General features: G+C 45.2%; 5 protein-coding genes across 7 annotated transcripts; 3 read left to right on the top strand and 2 right to left on the bottom strand.

The window, feature by feature from the left end:
* The first annotated feature begins 1,473 nt into the window (after window positions 1-1,473).
* On the top strand, window positions 1,474-3,242 carry LOC127767561 (zinc finger CCCH domain-containing protein 9). Of its 3 annotated transcripts, XM_052292946.1 has the most exons (3): window positions 1,474-1,533; window positions 1,692-2,392; window positions 2,484-3,242. In XM_052292946.1, exons 2-3 carry the CDS (start codon window positions 1,712-1,714, stop codon window positions 2,802-2,804), a joined length of 1,002 nt encoding a protein of 333 aa, XP_052148906.1. In that variant the 5' UTR covers window positions 1,474-1,533; window positions 1,692-1,711; the 3' UTR covers window positions 2,805-3,242. The 3 variants fall into 3 exon arrangements, with proteins under 3 accessions (XP_052148906.1, XP_052148914.1, XP_052148898.1); XM_052292954.1 differs by lacking the exon at window positions 1,474-1,533 and having other exon boundaries at window positions 1,544-2,392; window positions 2,487-3,242; XM_052292938.1 differs by lacking the exon at window positions 1,474-1,533 and having other exon boundaries at window positions 1,544-2,392.
* Window positions 3,243-4,175: 933 nt separating this feature from the next.
* Window positions 4,176-5,109, bottom strand: LOC127759966 (uncharacterized). The gene has a single exon (XM_052284175.1). The coding sequence runs from the start codon at window positions 5,030-5,032 to the stop codon at window positions 4,502-4,504; it is 531 nt and encodes a 176-aa protein (XP_052140135.1). The 5' UTR covers window positions 5,033-5,109; the 3' UTR covers window positions 4,176-4,501.
* Window positions 5,110-13,446: 8,337 nt separating this feature from the next.
* LOC127768771 (extensin-2-like) lies at window positions 13,447-14,470 on the bottom strand. Its single transcript, XM_052294418.1, has one exon. The coding sequence runs from the start codon at window positions 14,251-14,253 to the stop codon at window positions 13,846-13,848; it is 408 nt and encodes a 135-aa protein (XP_052150378.1). The 5' UTR covers window positions 14,254-14,470; the 3' UTR covers window positions 13,447-13,845.
* Window positions 14,471-19,375: 4,905 nt separating this feature from the next.
* Window positions 19,376-20,669, top strand: LOC127770394 (uncharacterized). The gene is made up of 2 exons (XM_052296101.1): window positions 19,376-19,922; window positions 20,139-20,669. The coding sequence occupies exons 1-2, from the start codon at window positions 19,598-19,600 to the stop codon at window positions 20,210-20,212; spliced, it is 399 nt and encodes a 132-aa protein (XP_052152061.1). The 5' UTR covers window positions 19,376-19,597; the 3' UTR covers window positions 20,213-20,669.
* A 1,816-nt stretch (window positions 20,670-22,485) lies between these two features.
* Window positions 22,486-23,064, top strand: LOC127760420 (uncharacterized). Its single transcript, XM_052284674.1, has one exon. The coding sequence runs from the start codon at window positions 22,600-22,602 to the stop codon at window positions 22,822-22,824; it is 225 nt and encodes a 74-aa protein (XP_052140634.1). The 5' UTR covers window positions 22,486-22,599; the 3' UTR covers window positions 22,825-23,064.
* The last annotated feature ends 111 nt before the right edge of the window (window positions 23,065-23,175 follow it).

Here is a 23,175-nt window from a genome sequence, read left to right as displayed (position 1 = left end):
TTTCTGAATAATGGCTTTTTGTAAGCAAAGAATATGGGCGCATATCTACCAGCTCAGTGTAACCGCTAATTACTCCATATAACTGTACAAGGAAGAGGGCCTTTTGTACCGTTGTACCGAGTACTTCGCTTGTAGGAGTACGATTAGTTGCCACGATAGAGCGTTCCTGAGTCAACTGAGGTGTGGACTTGTCATCTTTGTGGACGTGACGACACGAGACACAAAGGCACTACCTCCGTCCCAAAATAATTGTAATTCTATATTGTTTAGCATATATTAAGGTTTGAGAAGAAAGACTATGGTGCCCCTCATTAAAAGATGTTTATGTGAGAGTGGGAAGATGGTTGAGGGTATAATAGGGAGAAATTTGAATGAGAGATGATTGATGGGACAATTAGTACTCTAAAATTACAATTATTTTGAGACAAAGTTTGAATCATGGAAATACAATTATTTTGGGACGGAGATAGTAGCCAGGTAGGCATGTTGGTCCGCATCAAGGGAATCGATGAAGTATAGTTGAAGGAATTAATGTTAGAGCGTACTTCCCGTACGTGATCTTGGCAGGATTAACGTTTCCAGAATCAGATGGGAATTGGTACCAAATATCCTGATCTGAAAATGTTCCGCGCGTCGAATTCCACAACAGGACAATACTAGACGAGCGCCGCATACACACAGACACACTACTCTGCCTTTCTACACATACACCGGACATCTTTCTGAAATCTAAACTGTAGTTTCTGCAAATTAAGCATGCATTTCATGTGCTTTAGCAAAAACCAAACGGCTCTCCGCCATGCCAGATAAGCAAAGCTTGAGGTTGAGGTTGAACATACAGTTTACATAGTTATAAAAATTCAAAAAATATAAAAGCACAAATCGCTTGTTGTATATCCCTCTATCAACATGAAAAATTAAGCTTAATCCACACATGAAAAAAATTTGAAAAGAAGGAAAAAACAATAAATTTAGTGATAAATGTTTTTGTTTCTTTGTGCATATCGAATTTGACATAACTATAAATTTACTCCCTCCATCCAAAAAAAAAGTTTAATCCTAGGATGTATTTGAACATGCACATTGTCTAGATACATCCCCATGATTGATTTTTTTTATTCTCTTGATAGGAGAATATGTATGAATACATGACACAATCATCTATACATTACATATTTGCATATCCTTTTTTGAAAAAAATATTTTAACAGTCTAAACCCTAGACAAAAATGTTTACAATGTTAGATTTGATGGGCAGTTGAGGTAGTCACGGTCTCACGGAATTCCCTACTATACGCTGCAGCAGCGCTAACGAACCCGGCCGTGTTGGGGACTTCGGGTACGGGCGCGGCTAATTCCCTGTTACACCTGCCGCCCCGCTCTCGCAGACGCGCGGGCCCCACGGTCTCCCCTTCTACAGTTTACGCTCCCCCGCTATATAACTCAGCCCGCGCGATCCCCGCACCAACCTCCTCCGTCGTCCTCTCCCCCGAATCAGCTGGTCTCTAGCTTCGATCGGCACTGCCCCGAGAGGTAATTGCATCGAATTACTCCTCCACTTGATCAGGTCCAACATTACAAGCTCGATCGATACAACAGCTAGGAATTTCACGTGTGCACTTGTTCGTACCAAGTTGTGTGAAAATTTTTCACGTTTGTGACATTTTCCGTCCGTTTGTTCGCGGCGGAAGTCAATTGGTGTCCGTCGGCAATGCAGGAAGCGCTTGTCTCCCCGGTGCGCTCGACATTGGAGCTCAAGCCGTTCAACTTCGGAGACCAGCGGCTCGCGTCCTCACCGCGCTACCTCCCCAGCGGCGACGACGCCCTGTACCGCTGCTCCTCCCCCTTCAGCCCCAGCTTCGGGTTCTCCTCGCCGTCGCCGCTAGCCACCTCCGTCTCGCTCTCGCCGTCCTCCTCCGCCTCCCTCGTCGATGACGGCGACGACGGAGGAGCGGCCGCCGACGCCACGGGGCAGCGGCTCCAGCTCGCGCGCCTCGCGCTGCAGTACCAGGAGGTGGCCGACCGCTACGAGCTTTGCCTCTCCCACCTCGCCGAGGCCGCCGAAGAGGCGGCGGCGCTCCGTCTTGAGAACGCCGAGCTCCGCGTCACCAACAGCGACCTCGCCCTCCGTCTCGCGCTGCTCAGCGGGAAGCATACCGCCGCCGTCGCCGTCGCCGACGAGATCCGTCGGCTCCGCCTCGGCGAGCAGAAGGTCGCGGCCGCCACCAAGGAGCGCACGCCCGAGAAGCTCGCCGTGCTGCCGAAGAGCATCTCCGTGCGGTCCACAAGCTACCTCAAGCTGAACCAGCAATCCCAGGCCGCCACCGCCACTTCGGCGGCCCCCAACCGCAAGCCCCGCACGTCGTCGAACCCAACCAACCCCCCGAACTCGGTGAGTCCCCCGCTCTCGCCTCGCGAACACCACGGCTCAGCCCGTTTGATCGGCATTTGACATTGTTGCGCACCACTATCAAATCATGCAGCAGCGCGCGTACGACGGCGGCAAGAAAGGCGACGAGCAGAAGGCGCAACCCGCGGACAGCGGCGCGGAGCTGGAGGTGTACAACCAGGGCATGTTCAAGACGGAGCTGTGCAACAAGTGGGAGGAGACGGGAGACTGCCCCTACGGCGACCAGTGCCAGTTCGCGCACGGCGTCGCCGAGCTCCGCCCCGTCATCCGCCACCCTCGCTACAAGACCGCGGTGTGCCGCATGGTGCTCGCCGGCGACGTCTGCCCCTACGGCCACCGTTGCCACTTCCGCCACTCGCTCACCCCCGCCGAACGCCTCCTCCTCCGATCCTAGCTAAATTAAGGCAGTGCGCGGCCAGTCTTTTGCACCACCTGGATGGTTTATTGCTTTCGCGTGTATACTATATACGATTATACACACGAAAATGTACAAAAATACGAACATCGTAAATAACACATAAGAGGTACGTACAGGGTACAGGAAGCCATATGGTAGAGCTAGTAGCACCGATATTGTAATGTGAATATCCACAAACAGGATTAGTGTTTTCGTCAGCTCGATCGGGTTCAGGGACTTCAGATTCGTCAGTTTGTTCATATTCTGTTCAGAAGACGTGGTACTATAAGGCCCGTAAGGACGTGGATTCGCAAGTACTACTTCAAAAGTGCAGGTGTGAAATCCCCAGAAAGAAATGTGGCTGACGACTGTCATTTTGTTGGTGTCATGAGGCTTTTTATTAATGGTATATAGAGGCTCTTTGATAGTTTGATTTCTTCATACTCGACCCATTGTTGTTACTGCAATTTTCCGTTGAAATGAACAGTGATTTTTGCGGTATATACGTCGGCATGTTGCTCACTTGCTCACAGCACCGTTCCCTTGTAAAAAAAACTGTGTAAGAATTAGCGATTCTATACTTTGTGCATATTGCCTCATGACTTAATTTTCTGTTTAAAGTAACATATTTTAATATCTTAATTCCAAATTTGATTGAGGTGGTGTGTGCGTGACCGGCCGCGAGTGGTAGTGGTTGTGGTGGTTAGTTGGCCAAGGCACTACGGGATATTGCCGTCAACAAGTACAATCACTCGAGGTGATTCTTGGCTTAGTTCTTTCTTCAACTTTTCCAATTCACATCCCTCATGTTTAGTGTACGTTTTTTAAACTGCTAAACGATATATTTTTTGCAAAAAGTTTCCATATGAAAGTTGCTTTAAAAATCATATTGATTCTTTTTTAAAAAAATAGCTAATGCTTAATTAATAATGCGCTAATGAGCCACTCCATTTTCCGTGTGCTAAGAAGCAACGTTCTCTGTTGTTGGGAGCTAATACCTCTAACACGTAAAACGGAACGACTTATTAGCATATGATTAATTAAGTATTAGCTAATTTATTTTTTAAAATAGATTAATATGATTTTCTAAAGCAACTTGTATAGAAATTTTTTATAAGAAACATATCGTTTAACAATTTTAAAAACGTACGCGCGAAAAATGAGGGATGTGGTTATGTGGGTTTTTTTTAATTTTTTTTAAGACAGGTCACCGGGGGTCATGTGGGCTAAATGTTGGCGTGGGCTTCCAATTAGCAACTTGGATTATTATTTTTTTTTTTTGGGAGGGGGGGGGGGATAATAGCAACTTGGATTTATTGGCCACTATGATGATTGAAGAGCAAACCAAAATTTCAGAGCAAATTCACCTCTAGAAAGAAAGATCAATTCAACTCACGTTATGTTGGTGGCACGGCAGCGCCAACCATGCTTAAAATTGGATATACAGACAAGAAGGGATCCTGGACATATATAGATGAAGCAGAAGCAACTTAAAAAGCAACAGAAGGGAACACGGATTTTCTTTTCTAGAGATGAAAGGGAATCCAAGGGTTATGAGCGTCTAATAAGTGTCTTCTAGCCGGTCTGGCCATGCATATTGTGCAACAAACATATGTACATCTCCTTATGTACAGCCGTTAGTTCACGTTAAGCTTGCGCGGATGCATCACTTTTGCACGATGTAGTGTTGCATGCTATTGCGCCCTTGATGCCTGGAGAATGCTGGAGAGGTCCCTCGACGCGAGGACGGACTTGTACATCTCCATGACCAGCCTCTGCCCGAGCTCGTCCGCCTTCTGCCGCAGCTGCTTCTTGCTCTGCCCGCGCGACCGTCGTACCGGCACGCGCTTCTGCCACAGCGCCTCCGTCGTCCCGGCTCCCGGCTGCGACAGCGCCGCGGCCGCCTGCTTCTTGGCCACGCCGACCATGGCGTCCACGTACGCGTCCCGTACCCGCCCCAGCACGCGCGCGGGTACCTTCGCCACGGCGGTCGTCGTCGCCGCGGGCGCCGCCGCCTTGACGCGCGTGCGGAACATGCCTCCCAGCCGCATGGCCCACGCCCCGCCGTCGCTGCCGCTGCCGCTTCCGCCCCCGAGCCGCACCAGGTTGCTCGTGCCGCGGCCCGCCGCGCTGCTGTCCACGCGATGGTACTTGCGGCTTCGCCAGTAGGACCGTATCCCCTTCGTGAACCCGATCGGGAAGGCCTCCTCTACGGCTGCCGCCATCTCACGTTCGTCGGGTTGGCCCTGTTGCTTGCTGCTTGCGATTGTGTTGGGTGATGATGAAACTTGAGAGGGTTTGAGCACTTGAGCTGATCGATCACCAGCCCTCCTTTTATACGCTCCACGAGAGCTGCTTCCATCACGTGTGGACACGTATAATAAATCGTCAGTTTATAACTAGTAGCGGTTCCCGGAAGGCGCGAGGGCGTAGGTAAAGAACAAGTGTCTGGTGAGGTGTTGTATTGTGTCAAGTTGCAGAGAAGCGATAGGTGCAACGTAACGTACGTAACACCCGGTTACTATATATTAATCCAAGTTGACATTAAGGGCGGGAACGAGTCCTTGGGAGTTTGTCATAATAAACTGAGGCTGCGTGGCTTGGTCACAGAGAAGGGTCCTGAAAATTTAAATACTCTGCAAATTGATATGGTTTTATAACAAGATGACGTGGTTATAGTGAGGACCGCGTATGTTTGACTCAGCTGCCTGGCTTGGCGCTTGGGTGTTAGGGATTCAGTCAGGTCGATCCGGTCCACCAAAATGGCTTCTGACATGTGCAAAACATGTGGTTAACGAGTCGGAGTCGACCATAATTAATTTCAATTTTCTTGTTGGAAGAAGTTACTCGCCCGCCTCAAAATATAAGCATTTTTAAACTCTGATCTGGTCTCCGAGATGCTATTTTGACTAACAATATCTATAAAAGTAAGATGTTTTAAATAAAAAAAGTTGCATATTATGATAGTATTTTAATAATAAATCTAGCAACATCAATTTTACATAATTGATCATTTTTATTTTTCTATTAATAGTCAAAGTTAAAAATGTTTGACTTGTTACTATGCTAAAAATACTTATATTTTGGGACGGAAGGAGTACACCACTACATCATTTCATCGGCAAATTTGTGGGAACTGACATTAATCATGATTCATATGCACAATAACAAGAACAATCATGATGAAAACGGCGTTGTTTCTCTAAGGAACAAAAATTGGTCAAATGATATATATATATATATATATATATATATATATATATATATATATATATTATCCTCTAGTCAAGTTCTGGATATGTTCAGACTTCGTCAATCTACTCCAAAAGACGATACTAGTAGTATACAAGAGTTGTTCAAAAAAAAATTCTAAAAATAAAGTACTCACTGTCCTGTAGTTTTCCGTATTCAACGTTTAACCGTCCGTTTTTTTAAAAAAAATATAATTAGTATTTTTGTTGTTATTAGATAATAAAACATGAATAGTCCTTTATGACTAACTTATTTTTTTATTTTTTTTATAAAACTTTTAATAGAACGAACGGTCAACCACAACGGCACTTATAATAAAATAGAGGGAGCGATATAAAAGAGTCCAATATGTGGGGAAAATGCTCCATGCTAGTCCCATGTGTGGCGCAGCGCGTTGGCTGATGCTTGGCGGGTCGTACTCTTCACGGATTTTCTATCATCCTATCATATATGAGCTTCTAGGTAGTAAGTTAAAAACGTTTTCTTGCTTTTCTGTTCTTCCACGACGTCATCTTAATTAGGAGTTATACATCTAAAAGTAGATATTAGGAAGAGATAGCTTCATCCTTCCCATATCTTTTATTTAGAAAGTCTCTTCGCTCTTAAAAAAGTTAAAATACTACTTGTGTCGTTTGGTTCAACTACAATTTCATTGGACAAAAATAAGAGCCGAAGCCCTTATTATGATGCGTTTGATCTCAGTTATTTGATCGGATTACAAACATGCCAATAACATCTTAACTCTTTTCCTGGTCCAAGTAGCATCTATCTGGCGAAAATGCTCTGGTTCAGACACCCAATAGGAAAGAGAATATCGGGTGCTCGCACCCCAGTCGTCCATGTCTCATCGTCCTTTTCTCTCCTTCTCTCTCGATCTTATCCATTTCCCTTCTCTCTCTACACCGTTTCTTTTCACGCGAGGCGCTTCTCCTCCAGCTCTCTCTCTCTTCGTATGGCAACACTTCTCCTTCCGCTCCTCCTTCGCAACGGCGACATCGCTGAATGCCGCCACCTCATTCCCCGCCTAGCCGTAGTCCGCCAGTGGTTGCGGCGACGGTGACAACAACCAGATCCCTAGCCCTGACCCTGCAGCCACCGCAGCAACCGCGGCCTCCGCCGTCACAACATGGCTCAGGCCCCTGCCACCGACGTTGTGTTGTCGCCGATGATCTAGCCAACCACCGGAGAGAATGAAGTGGATCTAGTTAGTATTTAGGGTGATTTTTCGATGTTTCAGTCGCTATATGTGGATGTTTCGTTAGTTCGACCGAAGTGTTTCAGTGGGTTTTTTTATGGTGTTTCATTTTTTTGTCTTCAATTTCACTCGGATCTTGTTGGTGTTTTAGTGGCTTTAATCGTTTGTTTCATGTGTTGAAGTAAATTGTTTTATCTGGCGATCTGATTGTGTTTCACTATTTTCAAGAACCAAAACATTCTTTTACTAAGAGCTGAAACATTGTTTTACGAGGGGTGAAACAACGTCCGATTTTTTAGAAAAAAATCAGGTGCCCGATTTGCAGTTCTTTCGCAGCGGCACATAACCTACTTCTACAGTTCTACCAGCCCAATTGCTCAAGTGCCTAATCACCTTCCCCATCAGCTCGACTCACCATGTCCACGCTCTGGTGCTGTTCTCCAATGCTGCTTCCCCTCCAGTGTAATTGCAACATTCTCTACTCATATCTAATAAGTCGCTCCATTGTGGTTTACATGTATGGCACCTTTGTTTCAGGCCTATAGCTAAATACAAGCTCAAAGGCGTAATTATCACTAAATATGTTATATTCATACATGACGTTAAAATAATAAACTAATTTATTTTCATTACAGAAATGAATGAAAGGTAAAATCGTTTTTCATAGGCTCGACCAGGACCGGGATTAACCATTGTATTAAGTCTATTTTGCCTCCTACATCTCTTGCTCATGATTGAATCACCTCCCTCAATCACCAAATCAGGTATAAGTATAACACCTCCCCCATCTTTCAAAAATATGTAAATTAACTTATTCAGTGGATTGAGAAGCGTTTTTTTTTTTGCTGATATGACAGGTTGACGACGGTTTATTCGCTTAGTCGGCGAGTCTCTTAGCGGAAAAAACTAATAAATTTGTAGTGGGACCCATGTGTCATCCCTTCTTTCTTTCCACTCCTCTTCTCTCTCTCCTTTCTCTCCCAGGTAGAGCATGGCGAGAGGTCGGCAACGCCCTGGTCGTAAGGAGCAAAGGTTGGAGAGGACGCTGGCGATGGGTGCTTGTCTCCACAATCTTCGGCTAGAGGGTGCGACAAAGGTGGAGGATGGGACATGGACGACAGGTCTGATGCACAAGCAAGGAAACTAGCGGAGAGGAGGTATCGACGATGGTCATCAAATGAAGTTGGGGCAGTGTGGTGGTGGAGGTGAGGCGGTGGCTGTGTTGGATGGTGCGTTGGAGTCTTGTCAGCAATCGTGGCCTTGCGGTGTGGTGGAAACATCCCCTGACCAGAGGTTGGAGGGGTGGCAGGGCCCAGATCTACGAGGCTAGGTGTCAGAACACGATGAAGACGTGCGCTTGGGTAGAGTGGCGATTTTGTAGAGGAGGCCAGATCTGGGCGTTGGTAACATGCTGTTGCAGAGGTGCTAGTGGCATCAGGCATGCCATCAGGCTGGTAGCTCTATTGTTCGCCTACTTTAGGCAATCGCCGATCCCCTGCAACATCACGATGAGGAGCTCATTGCCACTAGCCTTGTTGCCAAGCGCCGCTGCCGTCATGATGCATGGCCACGCCGCGGTGATGATGATGACGTTGCTGGGGAAGGCTCGCCAGGGATGATGGTGGACGGGTGAGCGATCTTCGCTGCTAATCACAACGCTATCTTCTTCGCCAATCGCAACGCCATCTGCGTCGCTGCACTTTGCGGATCGCCTTGACAGCTCCTTCTCGATCATGTCATCAAACTTCTTTCCACTGCTGCATGCGAGGAAAGAGGGGAAGAGAGGAGAGAAATGGGGAAGGAGAAAAGTGATGTAACTAACATATGGTGCCCACTACATGTGTTTGCCACATTTCACTAACATTAGGGGGCCACATGCTGAATCAGCAAAAACCACTTCCTAAGCCACCGAAGGAGTATATTTGCACCGCTTTCTGAAGTGGGGGAGGGAGGGCGTCATACCCGCTTTTGTGGTTGATAGGGAAGCAAAATAGACTTATTTCATAACCTTTCACCAATGAGTTTTGCGGCTTCGAGCCTTGCCTTTGAACAAGGCCAATAATAAGTTGCCTTAAAGTTTCAATGTTCTGAAATTGAGCCAATATGCAAGGGCAAAAGGACACGCTATATACCTTGTTTAGTTAGCCCATGTTTTCTGGTCCACTCCACGTTAGTGGGGCACAATTTTGAACTAGATTTTGGGCCCATCGACGGGAACGGGTTGGGATCATGGACTACCAAACTAATGAAGATGAGGTCACAGATGGAATTTACTAGGAATAAGAACAGACTACCGACTACTAGTTGCCAAAATCAAAGAAGCATCAAGCATCCATGCTACGGTAGTAAGGGTTTGTTTGGTTCACGGTTAAGGTTGGATGGGATACGGCGGTACTTTTTTTTTCGATATGGCAATCCAGTTTTTTTGGTAGAATGAATATGGCGATCCAGTTTTTTGTTTGATGTAGGGATGAAGGTGGATTTGGTGATCTAATTTTTTGTTTGGTTGGAGGGAGTATGATGGATTTGTAGGTGTGGTCACCTCTCACTTGAGATGGTGAATATACCACCCCCCTAATCAAATTAATGCATAATGCATTTTATAAATTCTGTAGCAATTTTACACCACTACCCCTCCATATTATAAACACACATATAAAAAAGAAAAAAAGAAAAAAGAAAAAAGCAATAGATCTAGGGCTCACTGCCACCGCCGCCTCCTCCCGCCGGCGGCCGCCTCCCGCCGGCTGTAGGCTCCGCTGCCGCCTCCCGCCGACGCGGCTATCGCCGCCCGCACCGTCGTCGTCGTTGTCGGGTTCGCATCGTCGTCGTCGCCATCGTCTCCGCCAGCGTCTCCAAGCTCGTCGCCACCTCCCGTCGCCATCGTCCCTCTTCCCGTTGACACGCCGGCGCCGGCCGCCGACCTGCATCCCGCGCCGACCAACTCGCCCGGGCGGTCGCCTCCCTCCCTCGCTCGCCCGGGGTGACACAACTCGCTCGCCCAGCTCGTCCGGGCGCTCGGGCTGCTGGATCCGGGCAAATCGGCCAGATCCCCCCATCCAGCATCTAAGGGAATATTCCTCCCTAGCCGGCCCTATCCCACCCCTACCCAGCAACTAAACACCACAGAAAATGGGCCGCCATGTCCTATCCATCCATATCCCTCCATCCAAACACACCTTAAACTATTTACGTCGGATATTGTTGAAAATGTTGTCTGTCGTGCGTCACTGCATGCATGGAGAGAATCTTTTCCCTTAAACTATTTATCTAATATACGATCTGATTGCATCACTAAATTCGTTATAATTAAATCTTTACAACAAGACCACACATGATTATATTTCGACAAAAAAAATATTTTAGTTTTTTATTAATTTTTTTAATGTTGCATATGGTTTCTTTTGATGTTTAAACCAGTAGTTTTACGATGTTTCACCTAGTATACTCATGATGTTTCACTATATATGGATCAAATGTTGCAGTGGATTTTGATATTATGGAACACGCCGTTGCAACAAATCACCCACATATTTTGGAAACCCTCTATTAAGGGAATTTGGTTTATTTTTTGTTCCACAAAAAATGTTTCATCTAGTGCATTCACAATGTTTCACTATGTATAGATCTAATGTTGCAGTGAACTGAAATACTCCATTGCAACAAATCACCCACATATTTTGGAAACCCTCTATTAAGGGAATTTGGTTTATTTTTTGTTCCACCGAAAATGTTTCACCTAGTATACTCACAATGTTTCACTATGTATAGATCTAATGTTGCAGTGAACTGAAACATTATTTCGCTATTTGCTGAAATATTATTTTTATATAAGGTGAAACAACGCCCGATTTAAACGATTGAAACATTTTCTATCTACTTACTGAAACAATTCCGATATACTTGGTGGAACATCATGCAACATTTTAAAAAAAATTCAATAATAAGCTTAAAAAAATTTTCGTCGGAATATATCCATGTGGGGTCTTGTTTTGAAGATTTAGTTGCAACAGATTTAATGGTAGAATCGGATCATGATTTAGATAAATAATTTAAAAGAAAAAATCAGTTTAAAATAGTTTTGCACGTAAATCGGACGCTGACGTTAGCGCCCGATTTCCCAATCTCCCCTTCGGACAACCGACGTAGTCGCATCCCGGATATTGTACTGTGGATTGAATGGTGCACACGATTAATACACCTACGTACTGTGCACAATCCACTATTTCCATCACAGATCACAGGGTTGGTTCCCATCGGTAAAAATGGCTCCCATTAAAAAGTGTAAATTTAGCTCATGCGCATCGCACACTTGGGTTATATTTGCCATAACCGTCCAAATTAACTATTCAGTTAATGGACACTACATTATTGCGTATATTTGATAACTAATCAAAGCTGTATTTATGGTGCAATTGCATGGATCTAGACTATAATTGTTTCAAAGTAAATTTGGATTTAAATATAAAATATAATTCTCCTAAATCCATTCCGAGCATATATACATTTAGTTATTATTGTGCTCCAATATATACTTAATCGGTCTACACTGCATATCCTAACCTAACCACAGAGTGTGCAAAAGTGCGTGTGCGTGCAGGACGTTTTGGGCTAGGTGGGGGAAGGCCAAAGTCCGCCGCCTTGACCCACAAATATTTTCTATTTCGTACCTTTGTATTTTAATATTGTACATATATAAGTTTCCTATACCCGTATTTAATTTCGACCAAATATCGTACATTACAATATGGGAGATTTACAATATATATTTAGTTTTCAGTGAAAAGTATATCTCTATATGCGTGCAACTGATATAGAAAAAGAGATTTACTCCCATTCAGCAGCTCTCCCGGTACCGAATCTTGGCCCTTCATCCTGCCTGATCGAACGGTGGGAAAAACAGTGGTACCCAGGTACAAATTTTCTCATGAGAGAGATGGTACCGGCTGTGTTGGAGCGGTGGAAGGGTATTTTTGTCTTTTCGTGTAGATAAGTTTTCTCCAGTTGAATACCCTAGTTCGATTCCCCTTGTATGTGGTAGCGGCGGCGGCTGCGAGGTAGCGAGGGCCCGTGGCCGCGACTTGGTGGCGGGCGCGATGGTGGTGCTGTGGCGACAATGGTTGGTGCGTCGGCGGCTGAAGCTGCGAGGTGGCGGGGAGCGGGGTGGTGCCGGCTGCGGTGACGAGATGGTGGTGCTGTGGCGGCGGTGGCCGGTGTGTCGGTGACCTTGACTGCGAGGTGGCGGGGAGCGCGGTGGTGCTGGCCGCGGTGACGAGGTGGTGGCGGCGGTGGCCGGTACGTCGGCGACCTTGACTGCGAGGTGGTGGCGGGCGCAGCGGTGCCGGCCGCTTGAGGAGTTGGTGGCGGCCACAGTGTCAAGGTGGTCGTCGGAGCCGGTGATGTGGCGGTGGTAGCTGAGGCTTTTGCGGCTGCGGCGGCGAGGGCAGGCGATGTGGTCCTACCGCAGCCGCACGACGCCGTAAACCTGTTCTGTATGCATCGAATTATTTTCATCCGATCTGTTGGTTGCTGCAATAGAAATTTTCATTTTTTGGCTGCATGCGCTTCTAGGATTTGTGTTGTCTGATTTATTCATGAGCTCAACCATTGCTTGGTCTCAATCAAATGTTCAATACTCTCCCCTGTCATTTACTGATTACTATAATTTGAGTAACTTCAAATGTTCAATACCCTCCCCTATTCTCTTTTCCGGTTCCCAATCGTACCTCTAAAGATGGACGGCTAGATTTGATTTTATACCTCTCGGTACTAGTACCTCCCGGTACAATCTGCCGGACGGGAGCAATCCTCATAGAAAAATGATATTAAGAAGTTCTTTTAGTAATAGTGAAATAATAAAGTCCGGACAATGATAAAAAAATGATTATAATTAAACTATATCTTGAACCTTAGGTAATGAGTGGAAATTGATATTGCCGTATTATTTTGAAGTGTGTATTCTTACATTTATCAAGTACAATGAGTAGCAGCCAGTTTTTCCACAAAAGGATGCATGGTATATAATGCGGTCTCTTGTTGTACCCAACACATAATCCCCCACCCACCCGAAAAAAACAAATGTAAACAAACTACAGTAGAATATCTATATATTCATGTATTTATTGGTGAGTCACATGGACGTCCTTTTTAAAATATTGAAAAAAAAACCGTCCAGAAATATACTCTTAGTCATAGTGACAACCAAGCTCTCCTGTGGTATATCGAAGAACAGAACCAACTTGTGTCCTCATTCCTCAAAAAAAAAAAGAAATCAGGAACTAGATCACCGACGGACGAACACAATTCCATACCCATCACGAGCTCGTGACATTGACTTGACAATATGAAATGAACTGCTACAGTACATTCTGCTTTGCAATTAATTTCTTACAAGTGACTGTGAATGATCTAAACACAGGAGAGAGTAAAGAGAAACAAAGCAAAAAGGAAAAAAAAAACTTGATATATTGGCAGAAGAACTATACGGATCATATGACCAGAGTACTAGAGAGTGCAGATCCCTGGAACGCCGGCGTGACTCCGTCGCGACGTACCGGAGATGTCCGCCACCTTGCAATTGCTGCCGATCGATCACCATAGGAACCATAGGCTGGCGAACGCAGCACACGCCGTGAACAGACGTACGGCGCGGCTCCCGTGCGACGACGGTGCGCTCGACGGCATGAACCCGGGGTCCTGCGGGTACAGAGGCCCTCTGCCGGACTGCGCGCCCCCGCCGAACTGGACGTACGCCGCTGGCGGCGGCGGGCAGTATGACCCGGGGTAATACGCCGGAGGCGGAGGGCTGTAGTAGTAGTACGGCGGTGGTGGAGGGAGCGCCGGCGGGGGCGGCGACGGGTACAGCACCGGGCAGTCAGCGCCGCCGCACGGCGAGCACCCACCGCACTTGACCTCTCCCTCGATCGCCGCGGCCGCCGCCGTCGACGCCGCGACGGCAAGGATCGCCAGCACGAGCACCGGCGCCGGACGCCGCATCATGTCGCCGGTGATCGACTCGGGTAGCTAGCCTAGCACGCTACGTTATGTTACGAGAAAGCCGGTCTGCCTACCTAGCTAAGGTAACAAGAAGAGAAGTGCCCTACGGTATGGCCGGGCGTGCAGCCTGCTGCCCCTCTCTTATGATGCGCCCACAACTCACCAAGTATATCTCCTAGAGTCATAGTACGCATTATTTGGAGGAATATTAGTTGGGGTTCGTTACAAAAAAAACAGCGGCCAGTAAGCAGTAGAACCCAAAAGGGATATGCATAATTGTAGTGCTGGTGGCAGTGGCCATCGAGGGGAGGAGTAGCTGGGCCGGGACAGTGTGTGGCTTCCTGAGGCCGGCACCACCACCACGCACGGCACGTTCCAGCGTGGCTCGAAAGCGACGACCATGTGGCGGCGCCTAAATCGGTGGGCCACATGCGCGAGCTATGAGGCTATCTACTACGACGACTACTATCTATTACGACGACTACTATAGTCGTGCTGCATTATGGGCGGGCAAACCGACCGATCGGAGCTCGGTTTGGTGCGCGCGCGGGCGGTGGATGCGTCCGGGAGGGAGCACCGACGCGGCTGGTGCGGGCCGTTACATGTGCGTGTGCGTGCCTGTCCGGGCCAAGTTGCGGTAGGAGTATTCTCTATTCCGCGCGGCAGCGCGACGCGTCCAGGGGAGGGAGTGGGCAACGTGAGTTCATCATTGGGGTGGAGGATCGTGGAGCTGGGAGTAGCTTCAAGCTGGGTTCACCTGCGTCTGCGTGTGACGAAGTTTTATTAATGAAGTGGGAATTCAGAAGCTTCCGATCTGGTCTCCGATTCGTCCTTTTGCGTGAGCCATGTGACTGAATGCCGCTGATCCTGCCTTGGGAATGGATTGATTTTTCCCGTGCATTTCGGTGTGTGCGAGGTCCCCACATGCAACTGAACAACTGCTACCTCCATATTTTAATGTATAACGCCGTTTACTTTTTGTCTAACGTTTGACCATTCGTTTTATTTAATATATTTATGAAATTATTATTTATTTTATTATGACTTGATTCGTCATCAAATGTTCTTTAAGCATAACATAAATATTTTCATATTTACATAAAAAATTTGAATAAAATAAATGGTTAAACGGTGGTTGAAAAGTCAACAACGTCATACATTATAATACGGAGAGATTACATCCGTTCTTTTACTATACACATGTTAGTTGCACATACTCGCGTGAATCCTCTGCGCACTGCAGGTGTCCGTCTGTATGATCATTTTTTTTTATTTTGAAGTGGTCTGTATGATCACTTTGATTACCCGCACTGACTACTGGTTATGTTTGGGTTTGTTAACTACACGTTTACCGCTTAACATGGAAAAAATATTTGACCACTACTGCCAAGTGACCATCTTTGACTCTTTATCTCCAACGGTTCTTTCATTCTTTCTTGTCACCTTTTCCGCGGTGTTCTGTGCGTAGATGAATTCTAATAACTCAAGGGCACATCCACCCGTTTATTGTATGTCAATTAGATAGTTACAAAAAATTTTAAAAAAATTGATAAGATCGATTAATATGTATCTCCGCAAACATGCAAGTTCAAATTCAACTTCTATAAGTTGTAACAAAAATAATAAATTTAATTATAAATATTCATATAGTAATTTCAGTTTTGTTTGTTATTTTTGTTACAATTTGTAGAAGTTGAATTTTAACTTGCATGTTTGGAGATTGATATATTACATATTGATCTATCTTATTCATATTTTTTTTATTTTTTTTCATAACTACTTACATGACATGCAATAAACGGGTAGACGTCCACTCGAGCTGTTAAAATAGTTTCCCGGCTATACCCTTTTTCTTCAACCAGGAGTAGTAACATACGTAGGGGCAAAACTAGAATAGGAATTACCCTGTGTCCCATTTAATATCACACACTTAATACTCCAATTACGTGTGCCATGAAAAAACATGCTTTGGTGAAAATTTTATGGACCTGTGTGGCTGTGTCCCATGCACTACGGAAGCATAATGTTTTTAGGGGAAAAAAATATCGCGCTTCCGTAGTGCAATGTGGCTTCGCTCTGGCAGCCACAGACCTACATAATTAGTAATATATCATGATAATAATTAAAGATAAAATATTAAATCCAGTGGTTAGACATGTTAAACGGCGCTGCATGCAGTGAAATATGGAAGGAGGATGGCTCCACTTTTATAATAGTAGAGAAATGTAGTGATGTGCAAATATTTTGCATAATCCTATAAAAATTAGTAACTGCCAGAGAAAATATAAAAATGATCTACATGTGTTTTTCTCAACAGAGCCAATTACTCAGTAATATTTATTGACAAATATATTTAAGAACTTTTTTCTAGAGAATATACAAGTTGCCAGTATTATAAATTATTATAAAGGATAAATCAGATGTGTGGGGGCAAAGTGGGTTGGCGTGTCCAGGCTCGATTATGAACTCAATTATTTTTCAAGGAGAAATATTCCATAATTAATTAGACATGTAGGGTAAGCTCAGCCAGCTAATTAATCCGCATGTGAACAAACAGGAGACCCTTCAGTTTACAACAAAAGAACAAAGCAGACAGAGAGAGAACCTTCGATTGCCAACCACCCTTTATTTGCAAAAAGCTGAAGTGTGATGCTTCAACCAAAAGTTTTGGTGCATGCCAACCATATGATACATGCGTGTCTTTTAGTTAATAAACTCTGCCTTTGATCAAAGGGTAGGACGATCTTTTTCTTACTGATGCACTTGCAAAGTTACAGTCCTGAAATGTTCTATCTTTATTGAGGTTGAATAGGCACTCCTAGCCATCCTCCTGTCCCACACATTTTTTGAATATGTGTTACCATCAACCTCATCCTCTATAGACATGGCGCATCCCATAAATGAAAGGAGGATCCTTTTCTAACATGCATCCACGTTGATGGCAAAACCTAGACCGTTTGATCTAGTATTTCAAAATTTTAGCCGTTATATTATCTACACAAAATATCATAAAGTTCCCATCGAGAAACATTGCAGGAAGGTTCTTTCATGTCCCTATAAAAAAGTCTTTCATTCTTTTGGTTTTAATCCTTCGTTCTTCTCCTCTTTACTATCTGGTCCTCCCACCTCACCTAGCTACTAGCTGAGTTAGAGAATAAAAGCAAGGCGTAGTACATTTGAATAACAAAAATCTTCAATTTCCTACTACATTGGCATAGTAATTTTCCTATAACATGGATATAGTAAATTTGCTAAGATTTATATGTGGTATTCACACTGTAAACTTTGTAAATCTGCTTTAACATTGACATCATAGCCATCCCTAAGAATTCGAGACCCTATGCGAAACACAAATTCATGTCCTATATTTATAAAGTGCCAAGAAAAAAAGAATAAATTAGTGGTGGCACTCTATGTAAGTTGGAAGAAGATTTTTTTTAAATGAAGGTGGGAAAATTAATTATGTCATTTTCAATCTAGTTTTATGTATTATTTTTTGCCTCTTAATTGCACCAGTTTAGATGGCAATGGCACGTAGAAGCACGGTGGATCAATTTCAGTGGCAAATTTACAATTCGTGTTTTTAATGGCTATTTCAAATTAAGGGTGAAATGTAGTGGTATATTTGCAATTATCCCTAATGTTAAATACTCCTCACCTTTTTATTTAATATGATTAACTTAAAATTTTTTTAATAAAATTATTGTTAAAAATATTTTTATAAAACTATTGTTAAAGTATACGTTATCATGTACTAGAGCTGAGCTCACAAGACTAACTAAGATCAAGCCAAGTCGTGCTAGAAAACTGAATGGAGAAATAGGCTTGGCTCACCATTCTGACTCGCTTAAGCTTTGACTTGTTAACTGACGTACTTTACATAGGCCAATCATTGTCGATTTACATGGTTATGGTAGAGCTAACACTCAAACACACACGAGATGATCACTGTTGATTACGTTGCTAGCTAGACTGGATGATTTGTTGGCACCTATATATTGGAGGAGGCTATAATTAATGGGTAGTATGGTACTGTCAACCAGCCCCTCAGTTAGTCTAACATGTTAGTGTTGTTTTACTTGGTCAGCACCAAGCTCCCAACAATAACTACCAAAGAAAACTTCCAATGCTAATATAACCCAACATTGGTTGCCGAAACCTTTAGTTAGCCATATATATCTGATAAACGAATTAAAAGATGTATCAAATGACAATAATCTATTAAAAATGACAATAATCTATTAAAAAATAATCACAATACATGTAAATTTCAAGTATTATATTTTTTACATGGATAGGAAATCATATAATTATATTTAGACCATACAAAATTATATTTATGTGCATACGGTATATAATTAGCTACATGCATCAGTATTAAAGATTTCTTGCACGTATTAGCTTTTTGTAGGCTTGATCTAACGTGCTAGCATGTAAAATCTTCTACTGATCATAGCTCAGGATATAGAGGATGCAGTAATCGTCAAGAATAAAGGGAAGCTTAAACGAAAAATGCTTAAACTAACTAATCATGTAATTAGATAATCGATTAGCAGATGCTAAGCAAGAATGCAACTTTGTGGGAGACCAGGCCTCCCTCCGCCCCTCCCTAGTTTCGCCCCGCATGCTAGCTAGCTATTTTATCGACTGCTACAATTTTTTCTCATCAGGTATTAATATCTGGGTTTGGATTGAACCTTGTTCATAACGGATATTTTATCTGTAACCAAACGAAATAAATAATAGGTGACGTAATCTATTAATAGTGTAGTTGGCTTACAATCTTAGCTGGCTAAACAAACAAGCTATCAATATATCAAAACTGCTAAAATGGTTTTCACTTTAGGGCTGGCCTGAATCGGTAGAATTAGATTACATTTAAGGGTCTAGTGGAAAAAGTGCACCGAAGATCTCTCAACTTATCATCGGGATAAAAAACGTCCTCGAACCGCAAAACCAAATATGCTGGATCCCTTAACTATACAAAACCGGTCACCCGAGGTTCTTCGGTGGTTTTAATCTACGTGACAGTTGAGTCAGCATGGGACTCACGTGGACCCCACATGTCAGCGTGCCACGTCATCACCCTTTATTTCCCATCTTCTCCCCCTTCCTCCTCCTCCTCTCTCTCTCTCAATCTTGTCTCTGCAGGCCGCCGGCGGGTGGGGAGGAGGCCGGCGGGGAGCTCCTCCTGCGTGATCGCGAGCTCCGCGGTCGGACACGTCGCCGAGGTCGCCGCGTACCGCCTCATCTTCTCAACTCGCACCACTCGTTCTACGACGGGCTCTACGTCGGCGGCGTCGCCGACGCCCGCATCCGCACGGCGCTCCGCACGTTGAAGCAGAACATGTCGCTGCTCCTCTCCGTGCTCATCGACCGCGTGCAGCCGGTGGCGGTGCAGGAGGCGAGCGAAGCAGCCAGGCGGAGTGGGGGGCGCCGTCGCCGATCAGCAGCCGCTCGTCGCCGGAGTAGGCGACGGCAAAGGAGCAGCTCAACGGGAGCTACTGGAGCACAACGGGCTGCTGGGTGGCGAGGAGGGCGACCGGAGCGGGTCGCCGGCAGGCAACCGGTGGCCGCGGCAGGACGCTGGCGCTGCTCAAGATCCGGTCGGAGATGGACGTCGCCTTTCGGGAAGCCGTCCTCAAGGGCCCCCTCTAGGAGGAAGTCTCCAGGTTAGCTAGCTAGCTAACCTCTTAATGCCGAGAATTAATTAGTCATCCATATGCGCATTGTCAAAATTCGAGCTCAATTTTGGTTAGATTTTGCATATATCGTAGAATTAAGCTTGCTCGGCGCGCGACAACAAGGTAGCAGCTTAATTGCAGCGACGACGAAATGAGCACAGTGAGATGAAGTTTAATTTGTGGCTGCCATGGCGTGGCGTGCAGGAAGCTCGCGGAGATGGGGGTACAAGAGGAGCACCAAGGACGGCCGCGCCGGCCACGGCGACGGCAAGACCTAGCGCTTCTTCACCGAGCTCGAGGCCCTCCACGGCGCCGCCGCCTCCGCGCGCCCCCCGCCGCCGGTGTCCCTCGCGCCGGCGCCTGTGGCCATGGCGCCCGTTGGCCACCCCTGCGGGTCTCTCGGCGTTGCGAATCCTCCACTCCGCCTCGCCGTCGCCGGTCGCCCCACTCCGCCCATCGCCGCCCCGCTCCATCCCGCCGGCTTCGTGACGCGGATAATACAGAGAAGAGAGGGGATGAGAGAGGAGAGGAAAGAGGAAGAAAGGTGGATAGGAGAGGAGAAGAAGAGGCTGACATGTGGGTCCCACGCTGAGTTAGCTGTAATGTCGAAGAAAACCGGAGTTAAAACCGCCGGGGGACCTAGTGTGACATCCCGGCCCAGGGCTTAAATAGTATTAATAGAATACTCATATCAACAAGTTGTAACTTCTTTTCTGGAAGCCGATTTTAAAATAACTCTAGGGTTAAGCGTGCTTGGCCTAGAGAGAGGCAAGACGTTACATAGTGCATGGCTGGTGTGGACCGGGAGTGGTGCACTAGACACGTTGCAACTTCTTTTCCGGAAGCCAATTTCCAATGAACTCCAGGTTAAGCGTGCTTGGCCTGGAGCAATTTGGGATGGGTGACCGACCAGGAAATTCTTCCCGGGTACACACGAGTGAGGACAAAGTGTGTAGAAAAGACTTGTGTTGGTCTGTGAGGGCAGTCTATGACCTATAAAAGCTACCAGATATAAGCGGGTCCTGTCTCAATGTGCACTGGTTTTGTAAATTGGGAGATGTGTTGTATCTAGTTTTGTGGTTGAAGGATGATTTGTAACCCGATGACAAGTTGAGGGACCTTCGGTGTACTTTTTCCAGGGTCTAGTCAGTTTGAAGGAACTGAACTGTTTTTTTTGTGAAAATCCTATCAAATTTTCATATCTCAAGTGAAAACCATAATTTCAAGCGATTCTCGATTATTCAACGAGAGCCGAATTACAATCACTTTATGTTTGTAAGCCATTCGAAAGAAATTGAAAGAGAAAGGGATAATCTTTCGAACAATAATTAGTCAAGACGACGTTTCTAACAAAAGTCTGAACTTGCGATGACGCAAGTGAGGGCCTGAGGGTTGGCTACGGAGACAAGATGGAGCCCACCTTTGGCCAAAGGCCTTGTATCGTTCGATATAGGTCTTATTTAGTTCCAAACTTTTTCTTTAAACTTCCAACTTTTTTATTACATCAAAACTTTCCTACACACATAAACTTCCAACTTTTCCATCACATCGTTCCAATTTCAACCAAACTTTCAATTTTAGCGTGAACTAAACACACCCATAAGAGATAAGTTTAGGGTGTGTTTAGTTCACGCCAAAATTAAAAATTTAGTTGAAATTAGAACGATGTAATGGAAAAGTTGAAAGTTTGTGTATGTAGGAAAGTTTTGATGTGATGAAAAATTAGAAAGTTTGAAGAAAAAGTTTGGAACTAAACTCGGCCTTAATAGTATAGCCAACTACTAGCTCCAAATCATTTAGAGCTAATATAATAGCCAATTCATACAATAGTTGTTTACTCTCTCCATTCCAAAATATAGGGCACATCTACTTTTTAAAGTGGTTTCATAATATAAGACATGCATGCATGCATATAATTAATTAGCACATTCTCTCCTCTAAATTATTATTATTTTAAATCCTATACTCATAAGATTTTTAATTCTATTGGTTGCATGTATTATATTGATTGAGGTGATTCATAATAACCATGAAATATTAATTATTTCTTGGTATTTGGATTAAGAGAAATGGAAGGAGTACTATACTATTAATATCCGGTCCCACCTATCATACACACGTTATATTTTAAAGTTCGTGCTATAGATCTAAAGCACACTGCTCTTCTCTCTTTTTTATCTTTTTAAAATATATTTATAGCTCCTGCTTTGTACTTGCTCCAATAGGCAACGAAAAGCAATGCTTTAAAAAATACTACGGTACCGTTTCTCTTGCTCTGAAACGAGAATCTGTGTTCCAGAAAGCTCCGTTACGAACAGTGCACGTGTCGACTCAAGATTTGGGCTCTGCCTTCCCCAAGCAAACGTGGCAATCTTCTACGGACGACTCATCGCCTCCCTTTACACCAAACTCACCAAGACAGACACTAGCAGTGCCCCACGTAGCCCCCTTTCACCCCGCCACGCGTCCCTGATGGCTGATGCGAAGCTTTCATAGCCCCTGCTTATTTAAGCCCGTACTCCGTGGAGGCGTGTATCCGCAATCTCCGGCTCATTCGATCCATCAACACAGGCATTCCAAGCAGAGGCGCTAGTAGAGCTCGTCGATCGGCAAGCAAGCGGCGAGGCGGAGGACTTCGGTTTCGTGCGGCGGCGGCAGCGAGGAGATGGCTTACGTGCCGGTGTGCGTGCAGTGCGGGACGCACAGCAACCCGTGCAGGTGCAAGGTGCTCGGCCCGACGCTGGGTTTCGTGGCGTTCGTGGTGGCCGGCGTCGTGGAGTGGCCGCTCGGCGCGTTCGTGTACCTGTTCCGCCACCGCAAGGGTCGCCGCATCATGGGGCACCCGGCCAACGTCGTCTACCCGCGGATCACCAGCGCGATCCCCATCTAATCGACCCGGCGTCCGCTGAAAAGGTGGGAAAAAAAATACTTGACCGGCGCGATCAATATATAGGCGGCCGGTGGGAATGTGCCGTAATTAAATGTGTGTTTATGTTTTATAAACGCTTTCGACATGTTCAATAAAAACCCTGGTTCATGCTGTAACTTCTAAGCATCGACGTGGATGTATGTATATGTACGTAATATTTCTCATCAATGTAAATGGTCATTCCAGCATGGCTACTCAGGTGCAGAGAGATCGTGACTTCGTTGTGTTGAACAATTAGTTGTGGCCTGTGGGCTTGTTTCTGCTAGAGTACATATGACCTACGTTGAGCGTTAAAGCCCAACAAATCAGCAC

The sequence above is a fragment of the Oryza glaberrima genome, chromosome 1, assembly GCF_000147395.1.
Source record: "Oryza glaberrima chromosome 1, OglaRS2, whole genome shotgun sequence".
NCBI classification, from domain to species: Eukaryota; Viridiplantae; Streptophyta; class Magnoliopsida; order Poales; family Poaceae; genus Oryza; species Oryza glaberrima.
The sequence above is the reverse complement of the archived record's forward strand: the minus strand, read 5'-3'. Positions and strand labels throughout refer to the sequence as shown.

Coding starts and splice junctions, on each gene's coding strand:
- LOC127767561 (XM_052292946.1), top strand. CDS start 1,712: ATGCAGGAAGCGCTTGTCTCCCCGGTGCGCTCGACATTGGAGCTCAAG. Junction 2,393..2,483: donor CAACCAACCCCCCGAACTCG/GTGAGTCCCCCG, acceptor CAAATCATGCAG/CAGCGCGCGTACGACGGCGG.
- LOC127759966 (XM_052284175.1), bottom strand. CDS start 5,032: ATGGCGGCAGCCGTAGAGGAGGCCTTCCCGATCGGGTTCACGAAGGGG.
- LOC127768771 (XM_052294418.1), bottom strand. CDS start 14,253: ATGATGCGGCGTCCGGCGCCGGTGCTCGTGCTGGCGATCCTTGCCGTC.
- LOC127770394 (XM_052296101.1), top strand. CDS start 19,598: ATGTCGCTGCTCCTCTCCGTGCTCATCGACCGCGTGCAGCCGGTGGCG. Junction 19,923..20,138: donor CTCTAGGAGGAAGTCTCCAG/GTTAGCTAGCTA, acceptor CGTGGCGTGCAG/GAAGCTCGCGGAGATGGGGG.
- LOC127760420 (XM_052284674.1), top strand. CDS start 22,600: ATGGCTTACGTGCCGGTGTGCGTGCAGTGCGGGACGCACAGCAACCCG.